The sequence below is a fragment of the Cyprinus carpio genome, chromosome B8, assembly GCF_018340385.1.
Source record: "Cyprinus carpio isolate SPL01 chromosome B8, ASM1834038v1, whole genome shotgun sequence".
NCBI classification, from domain to species: domain Eukaryota; kingdom Metazoa; phylum Chordata; class Actinopteri; order Cypriniformes; family Cyprinidae; genus Cyprinus; species Cyprinus carpio.
Window position 1 is genome coordinate 13959523 of NC_056604.1, and position 20482 is coordinate 13980004.

General features: G+C 37.1%; 2 protein-coding genes and 1 long non-coding RNA gene across 3 annotated transcripts in view; 1 reads left to right on the forward strand and 2 right to left on the reverse strand.

The window, feature by feature from the left end:
- Positions 1–778: 778 nt before the first annotated feature.
- Positions 779–7909, reverse strand: adipor1b (adiponectin receptor 1b). Its single transcript, XM_019108773.2, has 8 exons — positions 7582–7909; positions 6712–6904; positions 5442–5576; positions 4329–4500; positions 3390–3576; positions 2653–2840; positions 2375–2568; positions 779–2082 (listed from the first exon to the last, which is right to left on the reverse strand). The coding sequence occupies exons 2-8, from the start codon at positions 6841–6843 to the stop codon at positions 1954–1956; spliced, it is 1137 nt and encodes a 378-aa protein (XP_018964318.1). The 5' UTR covers positions 6844–6904; positions 7582–7909; the 3' UTR covers positions 779–1953.
- Positions 7910–8918: 1009 nt separating this feature from the next.
- LOC109092414 (tyrosine-protein phosphatase non-receptor type 1-like) lies at positions 8919–19269 on the forward strand. Its single transcript, XM_042729870.1, has 10 exons — positions 8919–9263; positions 9382–9475; positions 9937–10027; positions 10439–10539; positions 13799–13897; positions 14063–14200; positions 14478–14687; positions 15768–15929; positions 16722–16897; positions 16981–19269. The coding sequence occupies exons 1-10, from the start codon at positions 9160–9162 to the stop codon at positions 17246–17248; spliced, it is 1443 nt and encodes a 480-aa protein (XP_042585804.1). The 5' UTR covers positions 8919–9159; the 3' UTR covers positions 17249–19269.
- LOC109083344 overlaps positions 14613–20482 on the reverse strand; it is a 65599-nt gene continuing 59729 nt past the window's right edge. Inside the window, exon 5 of the long non-coding RNA XR_006155437.1 lies at positions 14613–14722. This is a non-coding gene — a long non-coding RNA (uncharacterized LOC109083344). The remainder of the gene's footprint in view (positions 14723–20482) is intronic.

Sequence of the window (20482 nt, forward strand, 5' to 3'; positions counted from 1 at the left end):
GGAAACACTTTCAACTTCTTTTTCCATTTTCGGACTACAAACTGAACAGCTCTGTTTGTATAATAATCTCAAGTGGAAAGTAGTCATGCAGTCTTTTGACAAACAGACCTTTGTCATGACTAAATTATGTCACGATTGTAGTTCAAGTTAGGCCTAAACGACAACTGTGTTAGATTTATGTACTACCTTGTAGGTATTGTGATAAATATTAGAAGAAAAACCTCAGAAAAAAAATCTGAAATGTTGCTTTGGTAACTAACTGAAATAATTTGAAATACTAAAATTACTAAACCTAAAATATATTTATATACATATGTACAAACACACTCACAGTGGAAATCACGAGATTAGTGTAAACATGTCGCAACGCTCATGCTTATCCCCTAAACACAACAAAGATGAAATTATGAATCCGAATCAGAGTGAGCTTTATTGCCAGGTATGTTTACACATACAAGGAATTTGTTTTAGTGACAGAAGCTCCACAGTGCAACAGAATGACAGTGACAGGACAGGACACAGATAATAAGAATAAATATAAAATATACAAGTGTATGCAATCTAGGTGTGAGAAGGGCACCAAGGGTCAGAATAGTTATAGGGTTTGTCAGATAAAGGAAATTAGCACAAGATGCCATATTAACACCAATAACTGGAAGGTATTGTAAATAAGTGTTCTGTCTCTCTCTATATATATACACACACACACACATACATACCAAAAGGTCAGTATACTTTGAAAAAAAAAAAAAAAACTATTAATGATCAAAGCAAGCAATTCTTGATGTTTCATCTTTATTTTGCTCTTTTTAAATATCTTGACTTCTAAAACTAGTTCAGGTATTTTTGACTGAAACCCTTATTCACTCAAACAAAAGATACAATTGTGTCCCGCCGTGAAACCCATTGCTGAAGCACTAGGTTAAGCATTTCAGATCAAAAGTTAAGGAATGATCATGCAAACATGTTTGAGAGAACTGAGACCTAAGCATGTTCATGTGTTTTCCCTTAAATTCTTACAAAGTACAGAACCATAAACCAACAGATCAGTCAGACAGGGTTTCTGCAATAATACAGATATGAACAAGTGAAATGTAAGACTTTTTAAGATCTTTTTAATACCACCTTATATGAAATTTAAGACCTAAACCTGTAATGGAAATACACATTACTTTACACACATATATGTAATATTTAATGTGTTAAATGTACAAAAAAATAAATAAATAATCAATCGCTCTCATAAATATTTAATTCTACGATATACAGTGAACTTTTCATATCAGCAGACAATATTCCACACAAAATATCCCCACAAAACTACCACATCACCGAGATTTTTGGTGGGGTACACAATTATTCTGAAGCAATATTTTCATCAGTGTTCTATAAGCTTTTACATACTTAAATCTGCATATTTTTATTTGCCTTTATAAAGGCCTATTTTTTAAACTGTGTGTAATTATTTACGTGTAATTATTGTAAAATCTTCTGTTAGTCCAATGGTTGTAAACAGTCATTAGGCCTGTCAGACTGAAGATATTTTAGCGGTAATGTGACCAAAAATATTTAAGACCCATCGAAACTGAATTTAGGACATTTTAAAACTTTTTAAGGCCTTTAATTAGGAAACCGTTATTTAAGACTTTTTAATGACCTGCGGACACCTTGGTCAGAAGAAAGAGTGTTGGAGGAGGTAGTGCCTCTCAAGACCTCTGTTATGCTTTATGATTTATTCCAGTGTTTTACAATAAATTCTATGCTGCATTGAAATAGTGAAGAACAATATAAACACAAGACTACCTCATTTATCAGTATCTTAACAAATAAACATCTTATTTAAATAAATGTTAAAATCCTTCAAGAGACAATAAAAATGATTAAATCAGCATTGTGTCAGGTCTGGGTTCATTGTGAAGTGAGCAAGCACTGGCCAGATTGATTTATTTTTCTTTACAGCAGAGTATCATCTGTGCAGCCTCCTTCCAGGCCGTAGCGGAACTCCTGCAGGTTTGAGATCCCATAAAAATGGACAAACGCTGCTGCGACAACCAGCACATGGAATATCTGATGCGACTGAAACTGGGAAAGTAAAACAGACAGAGACCATGAGAATACAACTTCTTTGCAATGCAAAAGTAAGCTATTTTCAGTCAATGTGAGACTTCCATTTCATAAGCCGCTATAGATAAATAACTTTTGTTTATGATTATGATAAAAAAAATCAATTAATATCATCAGTATAAACATCAACAAGCATATCTGTTTTTGCACTGCTAAAATAACTGGAAATAGATGACACCGTGGATACTTACACTATTACGCTAACATTACTTTCCAATAGACATGCAAGAAAGATTCCCTTGAGTCTTACCCAGATGTCACATTTCCCAGGGAAGTAGCGTTCAGGTATCCGTGCTGCATAAAGTGCTGCTCCACTAATGTACATTGCACCCATCAGATAGAACCAGCCCATCTGACCCACTGTCATTGCCTTCACAAAACCCTCTACGATGGTAAAATGCATTGTGGGAATGAGCCCACTCAGACCAAGGCCCAGGAAAACTCCTTAATATGAGGAAACATTTTTTAAGAAACACCTGAAATCAATCAGGCAAATGGAATATTCGGAGAAGCAGGGGAGAATGTTACCTGCACGTGTGGACCGGTGGCCAGGGGTGGCGAATCGGTCCCACTGGGCCACAATGATAGCAGCGACACCCAGCACACATACAACAGAGAGATAAATGAGCCGCGGCTGAGGAGAGCAGTAAAACGAGTAGTACAGCCACGGAACGAATGAGCCCATGATCAAAAACGTGATACCAGAGTAATCCAACCTACAGACATAACAAAAAAATACACTCAAGTTACTGAAGGTCACATGATCCTACAGAAATCATTCTAATACGCTGATTTGGTGCTGAAAAAAACATTTCTTATTATTATCAGTGTTAAAAACTGTTGTGCTGCTTGATATTTTTGTGGAAACTGTGATAATGTTTTTCATGATTCTTTGATAAATTAAAAGTTCAAAAGAACAACATTTATTTCAAACAGAAATCTTTTTTTTATTAAAAAAGTTTATACGGTCACATTTGACTTATTTAGTAGTGCATCCTTGCTAAATAAAAGTATTTTTTTGTTACTGCCATTGCAGTAATAAATCAAATTTCAAAATGTATTCAAGTAGAAAACAGTTATAGTATTTCAAAATATTTATATTTTTACTGTATTTATTAATTAAATAAATTTAGCATTGTTGAGCATTAAAGACATAAAAAAAAAACTTAATTATACCAAATTGTCCGCCAGTGTACACAATGCCACTTAATGTGCATCTCGTAAAATGCCTTCACACAAAGAGCATAAAAATGGGTGTCACTTACTTGGAGAATGTCCTGGAGACCTTTTCCGAGTGGCAGTAGACAGTGTGAAAAAGCCAGGAGAAGCACAAACAAAGAACTGCACCCAGGAAGAACACCCCAAACACCACCTTCTCCTGCACGGGTGCCATGAAAGACACGTTTGGCCGCAGCATTGTCAGAGTACCCAAGAACAGAAACAGAATTAAGCCTGTAGGGACACATTGGGATAGCCTAATTAGCCTTTCAAACTAGATACCAGAAACATAATTACAGGTTAGAGCGCCATTAGAAGTCCAAGTAGTGTACTTTGCGTCATCCTCAGGGAAGTGATTCACACATATCAGATTATCACATTACAAATATTGTTCAATTTATCTTTCTTAAAATGCCACTGGGGTTATATGACACACTACTGTTTAGAAGTGACAGTAAACACTTTCACATTGTTCCAAAAGATTTCTATACTCATCAAAAGAGCCCAGAAAAAAATCTATCACGGTTTCCATAAAAACATACGCAGAAAAACAGTCTTCGACATTGATAGTAACAATAAGAAATGTCTCTTGATCTACAAGTCAGCAAATTAGAATGATTTCTGAAGAATCATGTGACACTGAAGACTGGAGTAATGATGCTGAAAACACAGCTTTTCCATTACATGAAAATATACCGAAATACACAAAATACATTAAAATACAAAACAGGTATTGTAACTATAGATGCAGGCTTGGGCATGAGAGACTTTCTTTCAAAAACATCAAAAAATTTTCACCCCTAACTTTTGAACAGTAAAGTGTATATAATACAACAGGAAATGCTTAATAAAAACTGTTGAGGAGTATGTTTTTCAGTTTATAAATAGAAGCTACAGTGATATATAGTATTTCAAGAGATACTTGTTTTGTTACATTAAACGGTTTTGCATTATCATGTCACATCTCACATAACACAAGCACAGACCCAGCAGGTGCGTCCAGATGTTTCCAGTTTCTGTGTGAATCCTGAAGATGCTCCCAAAACAGGCACGGAAGGACGGCATGGGTGGGCGGTGTCCATGCAGCAGGTAATCATTGTCCTTTAGCCAGTCGGGGAGAAGATGGTATGGAATAACTCGCCAACATCCTTCCCATACCTGGTAATGGAAAGACTTTGCTTTAAAGGGCCCCTATTATGCAAAATTCACTTTCACATGTTGTTTGAACAGAAATGTGTGTTGGCAGTGTGTACACAACCACCCCATATTGATAAAAATCCATGGCTCATTAACAACATAGACAGCAGCAGGTACATGTAAAAGTGAATTTTGCATAATAGGGGCCCGTTAACACTAGAACTTAGATTTAACCCATGGCTGTTTTTCAAATGTACATAACAGATTTTCAATGAAACATTTAAGTCTTCCAGTCATTGACTTTTACTTAAATTGTGTAATTTACAATCCCCTGTCGTTAAAAATTGTTTAGATAAAACCAGATCAAAAAACAGGGCATTTATACCTATAAGCGCCAGCGGGTCAAATTTACCCACCTATATAATGCCTTTATTTTCTCGTTGACATTTTTTTGACGCTTATGTTTTAACGTTGTACATTGCTCGGCAACACCTTTTCACTAAGTATCCTTTTAATACACAGATCTAATATAAACGTGTTTTTTTCTTAAGCGGTTTAAAGAGCTTTAAAGGCACAGCACTATTCTGGAAAAGGGGGCAGGGAGCAGCAGCTCATTTGCATTTAAAGAGACATGCAAAAAAACAGCATGTTTCTGCTTCCACTCAAAACAGGCATTTTCAAAATTATAGAATAAATGATCTGTGGGGTATTTTGTGCTGAAACTTCACAGACATATTCTGAGGACACCTAAAAATTATTACATATTGTAAAAAGAGGCATAATAGGTGCCCTTTAACACAAACATCCCAGACTAGAAATAGGCCACATTTAAATAACAATCCATTTAAAATATGAACATTGTGATTAGTTATACACATGGCGTTTTTGAAAATACATCAATAGTAGTTCCAGGACAGTTAAGGACTGTCCCATAGACTGCCAAGTAAATAACCATCTGTTACCTTGTGTACAAACTCCTCCATCTTCTCCATGGCATGGTGTGCCTGCATGGGCAGTGTAGCCACCCGCAAACCTCTTTCATCCTCATTCTCATCCTCATCCTTATTCTCATCCTCATCAGGAAATGCTGATGCACCCTGCAACAACAATCATGCTTCTAATTATCTTTTAGTTAAGTAAGTTTAGCTTTTCTTTCCTCACTCCAGCTATTATATGTACATTACTATTTAAAAGCTTGGGGTCTCAGCAGGGCTGCATTTATATGATTAAAAATACAGTAAAAATACACTTTTTTTTTTTTTAAATAACAATTTATTCCAGTAATAACAAAACTGATTTTTCAGATTCTTTGATGAATAGAATGTTCAAAAGACCAGAATTACTTTGAAAGATAAACATTTTGGACCTTTATAAATGTTTACTGTAACCTATAAACAATTTAAAGGGATACTCCACCCCAAAATGAAAATTTTGGCATTAATCACTTACCCCCATGTGGTTCCAAAACCGTAAAAGCTTTGTTAGTCTTCGGAACACAATTTAAGATATTTTGGATGAAAACCGGGAGGCCTGTGACTGTCCCATAGACTGCCAAGTAAATAACAGTGTTAAGGTCCATAAAAGGTATGAAAGTTATCGTCAGAATACTCCATCTGCCATCAGAAGTGCAATCTGAGTTATATGAAGCATCGGGAACATTTATCACTGTATGCTGCATATGCTCTTCTGTATCATCTGCCCCACAAGGATGCGCTGTTTCTATGTGTATTTAGCTTTAATTTGAAAGAAAACAGCGCATCCTTGTGTCGCGGATGATACAGAACAGCATACACAGCATACGGTGATAAGGAGAGACACAGAGGAGACTGTTGACAAAGGAATTGTTGAATAAAATCATTATTTTTGTTTTCTTCGCTTACAAAAAGTGTTCCTGTCACTTCATATAACCCAGATTGCATGTCTGATGGCAGATGGAGTATTCTGATGATGACTTTCATACCTTTTATGGACCTTGACACTGTTATTTACTTGACAGTCACAGGCCTCCCGGTTTTCGTCCAAAATATCTTAAATTGTGTTGTGAAGATGAACAAAGCTTTTATGGGTTTGGAACAACATGGGGGTAAGTGATTAATGACACAATTTTCATTTTGGGGTGGAGTATCCCTTTAATGTACCCTCGCAAAATAAAATGATTAATTTCTTCAAATAAAAATACTACTACTACTGACCCCAAACGGTATTGTGTTTTATTTTCCCCTCACAACTCACTCTTGATTTCTCAGCTTCAGCTGTATTTGTCAGCAGCGGCCCAATATCAGCGAGCTCGGCATCCTCATCATCAGAGGTGCATCGCTCGGCATCACTGTTGGAGCCACAGTCATCATGGTGACACGTTGTCATGGGGAGACAAAGCAAAAACTCCCCAGAGTTTACACCTCGTTCCACAGTTCACAATCTGGGCCTGATGAGGATGCATAAAAAGTACAGATTGCTGTTAAAAACAATCGGCTATGTAGTCAAGACTTATCATGGATTTCATAATATTCCATTCTTGGCATATCTAATTGGTTGATAAATAATATGTGATTCACTTTAAGTGTTGTCAGAAATTAACGACATGATGTGCAAAAACCCCTAAAATAAATTCCAAAGGGCCCCATGAGCTAATTTCTGATACTGATTTGATTAAATGTAAGCTAGATTAAACATGTCTGTTTTAACTTCAATTGTATTCGTGCAATCTGTCATATTATGATCAGTTTTTTTTCTGCTCAGGCTGGCTGCTCCAAATTTCCAGTGTTAAAGGTTTACATCCCGTTAACTTAACGTGCTTACAGGCTAACCAACCAAACAAATAATTAAACCATTAAAAAAAACATTTGCGGGTTCTCACGTCGAGCAATGTTCTGCTAAACGTTGTGTTTGTATTATTACACGATGTGTAACATCGCTGTTATATGACTAAACTGAATCAGTTTAGTCAAACCGGATGACATTAGCCTGAATGCTAATGCAATGCACTACCTTATGTTTTGATTTGATCATTAATTTCAAAAACATAGTTACTTTAATCACATTTCACAGATTAATATTACCGACTCGAGTTAATAATATAAGAGCTCGGTGTTCATACGTTACCTGGCTGCACAGGCTGTGAGATCAGTTCATGGGAGTTCAGCAGCAGCTGCTCGCCGTCTGGTCGCTATGAGTCTCTATGAAACATGCAGAACCAGGCGGTCGAGTTCACTAGCAAATTATAAAACAAATAACTTAACGGACACAGATTAAAACAGTCTGATATACAGTACGCTATGTCAGCTCGCGGACACAGTGTGGGCACGTTCTGCGTCTCTGTCCGAGAGGGAAGAACACGCTGTACCGGAACCGGTTTGACCCAGAGCTGTGACTGCGAGCGGCGGACGTGCGGCCAGGGCTGGACTGGGGTTAAAATTCGGCCCTGGACTAATCCAGCCTATCCGGCCCACAAGTTCCCCGTGAATGTTTTGCTGTGTTATTGGGCCTTCAGTAAAGAAATAAATAAAACAGGACAAACCCAAATATTAATGTATTACTGAATTCACAGCAAACCAATAGCCTACTGCAGTGGTTCTCAAACTTTTTATACCAAGTACCACCTCAGAAAATATTGGATCTCCAAGTACCACCATAATGACCAACATTAAAATACAGTAGTGTAGCTGATCTAACTATTCAGCTACAGCTCTGCACAGTTCAAGAACGAGGCAGTTTTATTTCTAATAAGAATATTTATTGTTGTCAGCCACTTTAACATTGTACATACACAGTTAAATAATGATTCAATTAAAATGTGTTGAACCTCTTATACTGAAAAATACAAGAAAAGCACAGAAAAATACAATAAAAACAATACATCATACAAACAAAATTAACAAGATCAGAGATTAAATTAAAATGTATACCCCGGTTTCACAGACAAGGCTTAAACCTAGTCCCAGACTTAAATTTAAGCCTGAGCTGTGTCAACTGAAAGTAACTCATACTGATTGATCTTAAAATATGTCCGTGTCCTTGTTTTGTCTCAAGATGCACACCAGGAAAGTTTTTTTTTTTTTTTTTTTCTAAGGCGTGTTTTTAAAAATTACTTAAATGTCCTAATGTCCTATGGCCTAATACTGGTTTAGTATAAGCCCTGTCTGTGAAACCAGGCCATTTTAATATTAATTTATATTTAATTTAGTGATTCCTCTGCGTACCACTAGAGGGAGCCTGAGTACCTGTTTTTTTAAGAACCACTTGTGTTATAATGGTTTTAACCATAACATTTGTATTATTTTATATCGAAATACAAGGTGCATTATTTAGAGGTGAATATTGTCTAGTACAATGAAATGCCCTCAAAATACGAAAATGAATAAATATTACCAAAATACAATAAGTTAGCCTAAATTCACAAGTAGATGTACAAAATATCACATTTAATTATTAAATGCGGCTGACGAAGATATAACATGTTATTATTTGATTCCACTCTTAAAACCGCAAAGTTAAAAAAGAGCCATTTTACTTCATACACGTTTCTAAACCTCAACACACATAAATGTATTGTGTAAACACCTCGAGCTACAAAAAACTACAAAGCCCAGAATAAGAAAGAGGTAACGCTCCGTAATATGATTGGCCGAAGGGGTTGCCACGCCTCACTACGTTGCGCTGATTGGCCTTCACCAGGCTTTCATGGCCACTCACGGAATTTCATTGGTCAATGTGAGGAAAGAGGGGCGTGACCACGACGGACAGCGGAGAGCCGTGCTACGGGAGGAGCGAGCAGCGTGTTTCCGGTAAGAACGACACAACAGTACCATTAGAGACGTTCTATAAGAAAATTAAAGCAGACTTTAAAAGTCCGTTTTGTTTCATGTGATTCGACATCGACTTTATAACTAATTGTATTGTCAGGGGGTCATCTATCGAGCGACGCGGAACACACGCGGCCATGGAAACCGAGTTTCGGGAAATCGATGAGCTCGGGAACTGGAACGCCGTTTACCAGGTAACCTTAAAGGGCTGATTCTGCTCCGTAACTGATTATGATTTTCTAAATATTCATAACGATACAAAAGAAGGTTGTTTTGTTTTTTTTGATGTGATGTTGATTTTTTGACAATTCCGATTGCGCTGCTTCTTCCCTAACTCGCACAATAAATGATATAACAAGTTACATAGAGATGACCTGAATTCGTCATTTGTAAACAGTGACCAATATAGAGATGAGGGGGATGAGTTCATATTTTATGAGAGGGAGTCTACTATTAGTTAGTTTGACACTTTTATCTACTAATCTGGCTCACTTGCAGTTTTCAGTGAGTGATGCATGAATGGCATTGTTAACTGGATGCTGGTGATCCCCATAACTGTGTGCCTTATAGTTTCCCCCAGCAAACCATTCGTCACACATTTGTTTCACTTACAGTAAGAAGCATTTTCATCACATGGACTTGTGTTTTATCGTAGGAGATTAAGCAGCAGTCCAGTGACCTACCATGCAAGATCGCCAAACTTCCAGAAAACAGAAGTCGTAATCGCTACAGAGACGTCAGTCCGTGTAAGTGTGCTGCTTCCCCTGTTTGACACAGTCAGTGACACCTAACGGAAGGGGCCTGTTATCAGCGAGCTGTTAAAGTCATTTCACACTGAAGATGTCATGTCTTTTTTTCTCTCCCTTTTTTAACTCTTCCGTCACAAAGACTTTAAAGAGCTGTTGTGGTTTCCTCTCTCTCTAAGAGCCTTTTTCTTTTTCCACAACAACCTGAAAAGGTCCTCAGCTCGCGAAACACCACATTAAATGAATGACACTGTGTTTTATCTGTTTGAATTGAGCGTTTTCATCGGGGAGATGTTTTTCTCTCTTGTGGGGAACTGAGAACAGGACCTGAAAAAGAGTCGTTCCACCACTGAACTTGCAAAGCATCATGGGTGATGCGCCTCACAGCTTAATCGCTCTCTCTTTTCACAGTCGACCACAGCCGTATTCGTCTACAGATCGGCAGTAATGACTACATCAATGCCAGCCTGATCTCAGTGGAAGAAGCTCAGAGAAACTACATACTAACTCAGGTGACACACTGACACTTAAACCCCAGATTTGCATCTTCTGAATCTGATGTTTTATCTGCACCTGCACACCATCTGACACATCTGAGGAAGATACGGACACAATAAAGGAACTGAAGAGTTCATTGGCATAGGAGTAGGGGCATATAAAAAAAATCTCTTGTCAAATTTTCTTGGAATATTAATATTAATATTAACCACAAATTGTTTGGTGCAATTTTCGTATGCATTCTGTCCGTTTAGTTGAAGGCATAAAAAATGGCAGACAAGCTGAATGAAAACGTGAGATCACTCTGACTGTAGGTGGCGCTTCTAGAAAAGAGCTAATCTTGATGCTTGGTTAGTTTTCTTTGCAGTGCAATAGATAAGAGATAAGAACTCTTCTGTTAAAAAAAAAAAAAAAAAACCTGTCACATAAATGGCATGCAAATGTTTGTGTCTGTCTGAACAGATGCATTAACAGTCGTTCATTCAAATGAAAATGTTTATCATGCTGAATTTTCACAGCAAATATTTGTCTTGTTATCTAGCCATTTATTTTCATCCGACGTGACTTGGAATAGAGATTTCAAACCAGGTAAACCTGGACCTAGGTAGACTTCTTTATTCATTTTCTTGGGGCCATCACTAAAATTCACAGGACTCACAACAAAAGTTTTATTATAAAACGGATAGTTCTGGTCCTTGATTCTGATTGGTTGAGCCACGTTCAAAGCTGTTGTAAATTACTCTACAAACAAACACCATGGTTTACATCTTTGTGTTGCTCGGCAACCAGTTTGTTGAAACCACAACTGTTTCTGAGGAAATACATTGGCTGTTTCTCAGTACCAAGTATGCAAAGTTCGGACTTGCGTCCTCGTTAGTTTGGACTTCGTAAGTTCGACTTGGGAGTGTGAACTCCTGGGGACGGGAGGACGCAAGTATGGTTAATTCTGCAAATGGAACAGCAGCGTACTTGATAACGTTAGTCAGCTCGCCTTGGCTACTCCCGTTATCTACACTGTATGTATTTACATACGACGAAATATGAAATCAAACAGCCTTTCGTTTAAACATATTAATAGTCACAAAAAATTAGTTCAGAGAATGTACATACATTACAGTGAAACGAAATATTATATCAAACAGCTTTGCCTCTTTTCTGTTTAATTTAAAATATTAATAGCCACTAAAATGTGGTTCATGCAACGTGCACGCATTACAACAAAACAAATGATATCAAACACCACTGCCTTTTAGTTTTCTTCAAAATATAAGATACAACCCTCTTTTCGTTTTCATTTTAAAAATATAAAACATATTAATACGTAATTAAGGTAATATGTGCACATATACTCTGATTATCTATGTATAGGCTAATAAAATGAAATGACAAGCACAACTCCTTTTTTTGTTAAATGTCCATTTTAATGAACAATAATTTTAAACAATAAAAAGCTATTATAAATGTATAAGTATAAAGTATAAGACACTTATGTAATCAGAAATAAAGACAAAAGCAGACAGTTCAGTCAAATGTATGCTACAAAGTCAGTTCTGTATTACGATAAATAAATGAATCATTTATGAAGCACAACTTTGTGCTTAGCCAAACCATTGACCTGGAAGAAATAATAGAATCATGAGACCAAAGACTGCCTGTTAGATTTACACCAGACTAATTATACCTCATGTTTAACCACCACAGAGACCTCAGAGCCAGCGGCAAATGTCAGAAGGACTAGCCGAGGTGAGGATACATGAGCACTGAGCGCCTGGTGATCGCCTAGAGCTCATGTCTCCGAAATTGGCGAAGCACATTTTCAAATAGGCACTATCTTTATAAATAAACTGCAGATTTGAATTTTAAACAACTACATTCTCTCCTGAAATACTCTTAAAACTAAATTTCATGACACAATAACAGATATATTTTGGAAACTAGGCGGGTTTTCACGCCATTAACGCTCGCTTGTTGGTGTGAATTGCATTCTGGGATACCCGGTTCGCAGATCGCACAAGTCACCTCTGGATGCATCCTCGATAAAAGGGGCAGAGCAAGAACACATCCGGGGATTTAAACTGTACTTGGCTAGATGTGAACTTTGAATTGGAACAGTACTTGGGTGACCACTGATGACATTTCACATGTCCACAAGAACACAAGCACAGACAAGAACACGTATTGAGAAACGGCCATTGTTTGGTGGAAGAATACTGTTTTTATTTATATCATTACACTTTATTTCCTCTGGGGCTTCACGTTGTGCCTAAAACACATTTTTAAAAAACTGCTTTACAGTTTAAAGGTGAAACGGTCATTTTAATTATATTAGTGCTAAATGATCCAGTATTATATGAGTTATGAGTTAATATTTCTGGTTTGTTTCAGGTGGGACTTTGGGTATACATAAGACAAAAAGGTTAGCTACACTAAAACAAAGTTAGGTTAAGCAAGTGATGGGAAAGCTTCCTGTTTAGAGACCCCGCCCCCCCCCATCCTGGTTTTAACCTTTGTGTTGACGTTTGTATTACGCATCTATTAGGTGGCCAACACCCCAGTCGACGTCACACACTGGTATATACTGTGGTGACATTCCATTTGATCACTGGTGGTATCTGCCAGAGAGATTTTCCCTCTCTTGTGCCTGGAGAGAAGACTGGGAAATGTTGTGAAATCTTGAGTTGCGTCAGCATGACGTTTCTTTATTGTACAGATGAATTAGTGCACTGATGCTCCTAGACGGCAGCAGACTCGTCTCAACCTGCCGGCCTTGTTCAGTCAGAGCACTTCCAGCTATAGCCACAAACACACAAAACACACACACATTCTCACCCACACTGTCATGTACCTCACGCCTGCTCAAATGTGTGATTTTTACTACACGCACTAATGAAAAAGGTCATTAGAGAGCAGGAGTTTCCACTCTGAGTAAAATTAAAAATAGAATAGAATATATAAATGTATTGACTAATTAATTGTATATATTGTAGATGATTTAATATATTGTATATGATTTAGTTAGATTTTAATCTAATTAAAATTAATACTTTAATCAGCAAGGATGCATTTAAACTAATCAAAATTACAATAAAGGCTTTTATAATGTTACAAACGTTTTCTATTTCAAATAAATGTTGTTCTTTTGAATGTTATATTCAAACAATCCTAAAAAAAGTATCATGGGTTCCACAAAAATAAAGCAGCACATCTGTCTAAAATGTATTATTAATACAATATATTGCATGTGCTTGTTTTAATGGTTGTGTGTTTGTTTAGGGTCCGTTACCAAACACCTGTGGTCATTTCTGGGAGATGGTGTGGGAGCAGCGCTGCCGAGGGGTTGTGATGCTGAATCGCGTTATAGAGAAAGGCTCGGTGAGAGAAACACACACAGTAGCTGTATCTGCCTCATGGATACACAGACTCACTTTGAATATCTGCCTGCAGTGCTTCTAGCATGCATATGGAGTGTGTACATGGGTTGTGTGTGTGAGGTTTGTTTTGTGTGGTTATAATGAAGAAGTGTGTGTGTACGTACAGATAAAGTGTGCTCAGTATTGGCCTCAGCGAGAGGAGAGGGAGGCTGTCTTTGAAGACACAAATTTCAGACTTACTCTGATCTCAGAAGATGTGAAATCGTACTATACAGTACGACAGCTGGAGCTGGAAAATCTCTCGGTGAGACACTCGATCTTCCTTTCATCTCATCCAGTCGTGCTTTGAGGTTTTATATAGTCCTCCTTTAGTCACTTTCTTCCATTTAGCTAAAAGTCTTGTTTTTTGTTTTTTTTTTAAACAAAATATGTTGCATGTTCTTAATGGTTTGTTCAGCACTTCTGTCTGGACAGGTTTGTTGACTTCACTCAACAGTTTCAGGATATTGCAGATGCCAGAGGTTTATTTCTAACAAGCACATGCTCGTGGTGATTAATGCTTGTGTCGCGTGTGTTTAAAGACACAGGAAACACGGGAGATTCTTCATTTCCACTACACCACATGGCCAGATTTTGGCGTGCCAGAGTCGCCTGCATCTTTTCTCAACTTCCTGTTCAAAGTGCGTGAGTCGGGCTGTCTGAGTCTAGAGCACGGTCCTGTGGTGGTCCACTGCAGCGCTGGTATTGGCCGCTCTGGGACGTTCTGCCTTGTAGACACCTGCCTTCTACTGGTGAGAGGACTGACCGCTTGTATGTAATGCCAGATCTGCTGGACAAGAGTGCTGGTTAATATTTAATCTTTTTAAATAATGGAGCATGTACAACAGCATATTGGTTTATATTATTCAATTTCATGATCATTGATATTTATGCTTATGGCAGATAAAATTTCATTATTATTGGTACCTTAGCACTCTTTTCTTTCAAAAAATAAAATATACTCTATTGTTCAAAAGATTTGGGTCAGTAAGATGGTTTTATTTAAAAAAATAAGAATCATTTTATTCATCAAATATGTGTTCATTTGATCAAAAGTGACAGACATGTAAAATGTTACAAAAATGTTATGCTGTTCTTTTGAACTCTGTATTCATCAAAGAATCCTGAAAATCACCCCCCCCCCCAAAAAAAAAAAATTAAGAAGGGTTTCTAACATTAATGATATAATGAATATGAATATAGCAGCACATCAGCATATTAGAAATATGAAAAAACAAAAATTGTCTTTCCTTTTTATTTATTCCTTCTCTTTCTAGCTTGTACTCATTTGAACAATGCCTTAAACTTGGTATTACAAGCACTTCCTGTGTCTGTTTGCCTCTTTAAGAAGAATCGCTTTATGTATCCCTCAATTGTAAGTCGCTTTGGATAAAAGCGTCTGCAAAATGACTAAATGTATAAAAAAAAAAGTAAATTAGAATGGTTTCTTAAAGATCATGTGACACCGAAGACTGGGACAAAGGCTGCTAAAAATTCAACTTTGCATCACAGGAATAAACTACATTTTTAAATATAGTAGTCAACATTTGAAGTGGATCAAAAAAGTTAATCAAAGTTGTCCTAAGACAAGAACACATTTTGGTTTTAGGACAACTTTAATGAAAGGTTTTGATCCACTTCAAATGTTGACTACTGTATATTAAAATAGAAAACAGTTGAAATTTGAGATTTTTCTGAATCAAAGCATCACTGAATGTCTGGATTTCTCATGTGTACTTCACTTGACAATCACATCAAACACAAACACACACACAAGAGGACACACACACACACACACACATCCTCTAAGCAACTGCTATGTGTGTTCTCAGATGTCTCAGAGGAAAGATCCAACTTCAGTACACATCCAGGAGGTCCTGCTGGAAATGCGGCGATACCGCATGGGTCTGATCCAGACAGCTGACCAGCTGCGTTTCTCTTACCTCGCTGTCATAGAGGGTGCCAAGTACATAATGGGAGACACGTCTGTACAGGTAATCAAAGTCATGTTAAAGAACCAATTTCTGGATGCTTTGCTGAGGTATTATAGGATGTAAAGCTGAGCATAATGACGGTGTTAATACCATTAAAACATTTGGGGTTGGTGAGATTTTCTTAATATTAAAGTTTCTTAAAAAAGCTCATCAATGCTGCATTTATTTGATCAAATACACAGCAAAATAGTAATATTAAGAAATATTTACAATTTTAAATAACTGTTTTATATTTTAATATATTTTAATGTGTAATTTATTGCTTTGATGGCAAAGGTAAATTTTCAGCAGCCATTACTACAGTCTTGAGTGTCACATGATCCTTTAGAAATCATTCTAATATGTTGATCTGCTGCTCAAGAAACATTTCTTATTATTATCAATATTGAAAATGGAAATATCAACTGCTAGTCATTGCTATATCATTTGAGCAATTGATTTTTTTTTTGTATACAATTTTTATTATTATAATTTTTTTTTATTTGAATCATTATAATTAAGTGTTAAAAATGATCATAGATTTTGGCCATAAAATGCCCCAAAAATAATCCCTGTCATTTTTTATGTATTTAAATGATTTTATTATTGGAAAAATACTACTACTACTACTAAATTGTAATTTAATATATAAAACATTTTGGTTTTGAATGTCCAGCAAATATATCCTCATATGATATACCTCACTGCCATATAAAAAAAGCTCCTGCTGTGATAAATAATTTTTTTGTTCATTCCACCCACCTTTAGTAGGCTGTATTGATCAGTGAAATGTTTTTGTTCATGTGTGAGTAGGAGTCGTGGAAGGAGTTATCAAATGAGGAGGATCTCCCCCCTCAATTAACTCCTCCTCCTCCCAGACCACGGCCCCGAATAGACCCACCCAATGGCAAAGGCGAACTGGTGAACTCTGACACCACCCACTTCTTCAGTGAGATAATCAAAAACAGAGCAGAAATCTGTGCAAACAGGTCAAACTCTCAATATCTCTCTCTTTCTAGCAGTACCCATCCAGCAGCCACATGTAAACATTTAGTTGTTGTGCTTTTTACAGTGCGCCCCAGACATTCACAGATGGGTCAGAGCTTCGCAAACGGGCAGCCGGTGAGGTCGGAACGTCGGCGTTGTTAGGCGAACTCGATGAACCAATTGTCGCAAGAGAAGCCCCTCCCAAACCTGCACGGTCTCCGCCCAAGACTCCCACAGAGGAGGCGACTCCTGTTGCTGCCGATGGAGCGTGGAGCCCCCTGCTGACCAGTGTGTTTATGTGTGCGGTACTGGCTGTAGGTGCTTATGCCTGTTACCGCACCTATTTCCACTGATGCCCTCTTTTTTCCATCCATCTCTTTCTCTATCCCTCCATGTGCTGGCTATTGGCGGGAAAAGAAAAAGAGAGACACACACAGACACTCATACTTTCTCAGCTGGACCTGTCTCTCTCAGCTGGGCCCGTCTCACTCTCTCTGAATGTCTTTGGGTTAAGAGTTTCAGAGACTTTTCTTAGCCAAACTGCTGTCGCCTCTCTCTAAACACACACACTCTTACACACAATCTAATAAATGTGTGTCCGTTTAAAACCTCAGGGCCTCACAATTCAGGTGTTGCTACACCCAAACGTTAAACACAGGTAAAAGAAAATCCAAAAGACTCTGTTATTGCTGCAGTAAGTAAGGGAACTTTTCGTGTGTGTGTGTGTATGCATCTCAATCATTTTTTTTGTTGTTGCATTTTTAAGTCTCAGAAGGAGCTGCACAGGAGGTGGGCTTCTCTTATACATGCTGAAAACACAAATCTGCTGTACCTGATTGAAAACCTGTTTGTAATTGTGTGTCTTGGAGAAAAGGGAGATCATAGGGAGAGTAGTCTGGGATGTCTGATACCATCAAGTCCTCTCTTAGGCTACTGTCACAGCAGAAAACAGCCCAAAAGCTTTTTCATTTCATTCTTTTTTTTTCCAGCCTCAGCTTTAGTTTATACCCCAAAGGCGACTGGCACTTTGTCTGTGTGAGAAAAAAGATCAAGTGACTGATGCACCGGCCACTCATTTATTCATTCATTTGTTCCCTTTGTCAAATCAGACTATTTAAAAGGCTGGAGCTGGACGCCACATTCAGAACAAATTCAGTTGGTTCTCCAGAGGCTCTGCTGCAGCCATTTAGTTTATCCAGAACTTGCATTTCATTTTTTAATTAAACTGAAAAACTAAAACCACTTCAAATCAAGTAAGCATTCTTACTAGATCTCATGGATTTTTATGTCTAAATTTTCATGCATTTCATTTAATGCCAGCTCTGGAAATCAAGGTAAAGCAAGTTAACCTGACTGATTGATTGTTACAACAAAAATGTGGCAGCAGGTGGCAGTATTAAGTAAAATTAGATTTTTCACTTGTTATTACCCTTTTAGAGGACGGTGACTCATGGGACAGCCTTTGAATATTATTTTTACCTTTTTTTCTTGCTGCAATACAGATACATTCATGCTTCTGGCCCTTGTCACATGACCTAAATGGTGTGCGTTGAGCGCAGGAGGTCAGACTTACCAAAAAATGTATAAAAACAAAACACCAGCACTGAATGAATGGAAAGAGAGAAATGACCAGTGACAGTGAGCTGTCTTCGTGTTTTACTGTTTTATTATATTATTGTCATAGTAATTATTATCGAGAGAGATTAACGGCAGACGGGCATAAACATTTCCTTCGAATCAAACCACGCTCCAGAACTGTTACTTTTAAACGATGTGTGAACAAGTCTAATGTAATAACCTCAAAACAAATGAAGCCTCTTGTGTATTGAGGCCTGAAATGCTTTTAATTGTGACTTCGCTTTGTGTGGTGACTCTATGACTGCTGCTTGAACAGTCCAGAATGGCAATTTTTGGGTCGCTAGGAGTTATTTTTTTTCAGCTTGTAGAGGTTCAATGTTCCACACACTGAAGCTGTGGATGTTTGGTTTGAAGGTTCTGTTGTAACAGAGTGCCACCATTCATCGTAGTGACTCTCAGAATCCGGTCCCTTTGCTGGACCACAGAATGTAAAGTCTCTTGCCGGCTTTATTTACACACACCTATAGAGAGAAATTTATTTGTCTGTGTCTTTGTCTTCTTTCAGTTATCTTTGGACTGGTAGACTTCAGACTTCCTTGGCCTTTGTATATGAGGCTTAAGAATTTCTTTTCCCCTCCCAGCATCCTGTTGTGTCCTTTTTAATGTTGATTTATGTTTTGTTTTTTTGTAAGAAAAGCATATGCTTTGTTCCAGTTGGATGTATTGACATTTGAAATTGTATTTTTTGGACAGAATACAAAGCAGACGCTGTGGTAATAAACATATAAATCTCTGATTCTTCTCTTTTTGAGTTTGTTCATTCTTCGTTCTTATTCCAATAGTGTGATGATGAGAGAAGTTTTTCTGATTTTTATGAAATCTCATATTGAGAACTTTAATATGAATGAAAGCTCTCTGTGAGTGTTATAATTGTAAAAAAAAAGTTAATCTAAATCATAGATTACAGACTCAAAAATCTATGTGATGTATGGTGTAGTTTGAGCTTGTTTCGTCATCCTCTTATTATTTAGTTCAAGCTCACATTTGATACCACATTTAAATTATAATAAAATGTATGCGGGTCTGGATTATAGACTGGGGCTCAGACTGCCGAGGAAACTCTAAAACCTCTGGCCAGACCGTCCCAAGACCAAAAGAAGGTGAACCAGGTTCTTAGTGATATGGTGCGAAATTACACTAAGGCCTCCAGCTAGTATTTTCAGTTGTCCAATGTGTAAAAAAAACCTTATGACATATAATGGCAGTATATATTTATATTTTATATGCAAGGAAGAAGAGATGAGCATTTAAAAATAATTTGTATGATCTATAAACATTAAATTATATTTAAAAAATCATTAAAATATATATTTTACAATAAAAATACCCTTTTTTTTTAATATTTTTTTTTTTTTTACAGAATTTTACAAAAACTCCATACAGCATCCCTTTGCTGCCAATATGTTAGAAGTGAAGTGTTTGTTACGTGCCCTTTGACTTTAGCGCTATATAATTCACATGACCAGTAGAGGGCGCCTCAGGATCAGTATCTCACTTCTTGGCCTTATTTTCAGCTGGGGTTTTCCCCAATAAGCAAACTAAAACTTTTTTTTAATAACTCGTCTGAACTCTGTGATTGGAATCTAAAATTAAAATAACGGTGATTGTTCAAATACTTTGGTCAAATGCTCTTTTAAAGAAACCCATCCTCATGCAAGAATGTTCACAGTGCAAAAATGCAGATATAAATCCAAAGGCTTTCTGAAAACACATATATATCTGTAAGATGCTCTAGTCATGACAGTCCTGAGTCCTGAGCTGTAATGTTTTCTTGTGTACGTGCTTGAGTGTGTGTCAGCACAGTACAGCTGGTACCCAGACATTTCCTGTAGCATTACCTTACCAAAATAACAAAACCTCACAGCTACAAATAAAACATTTTCTTACATCTTACAACCTTACACAGACTTTTTCTGTGATGAGATTTCTTAAATGTTTTTACAAACTCA

Excerpts from the sequence above, each read along its gene's own strand:
- adipor1b (XM_019108773.2), bottom strand. The coding sequence starts at position 6,843 with ATGACAACGTGTCACCATGATGACTGTGGCTCCAACAGTGATGCCGAG. Across the intron at positions 2,569-2,652 it reads CCACCGGTCCACACGTGCAG|GAGTTTTCCTGGGCCTTGGT; the intron begins GTAACATTCTCC and ends CCTCATATTAAG. Across the intron at positions 2,083-2,374 it reads CTGGGAAATGTGACATCTGG|TTTCAGTCGCATCAGATATT; the intron begins GTAAGACTCAAG and ends TTACTTTCCCAG.
- LOC109092414 (XM_042729870.1), top strand. The coding sequence starts at position 9,160 with ATGGCCACTCACGGAATTTCATTGGTCAATGTGAGGAAAGAGGGGCGT. Across the intron at positions 13,898-14,062 it reads GCGTTATAGAGAAAGGCTCG|ATAAAGTGTGCTCAGTATTG; the intron begins GTGAGAGAAACA and ends GTGTACGTACAG. Across the intron at positions 14,688-15,767 it reads TAGACACCTGCCTTCTACTG|ATGTCTCAGAGGAAAGATCC; the intron begins GTGAGAGGACTG and ends GTGTGTTCTCAG.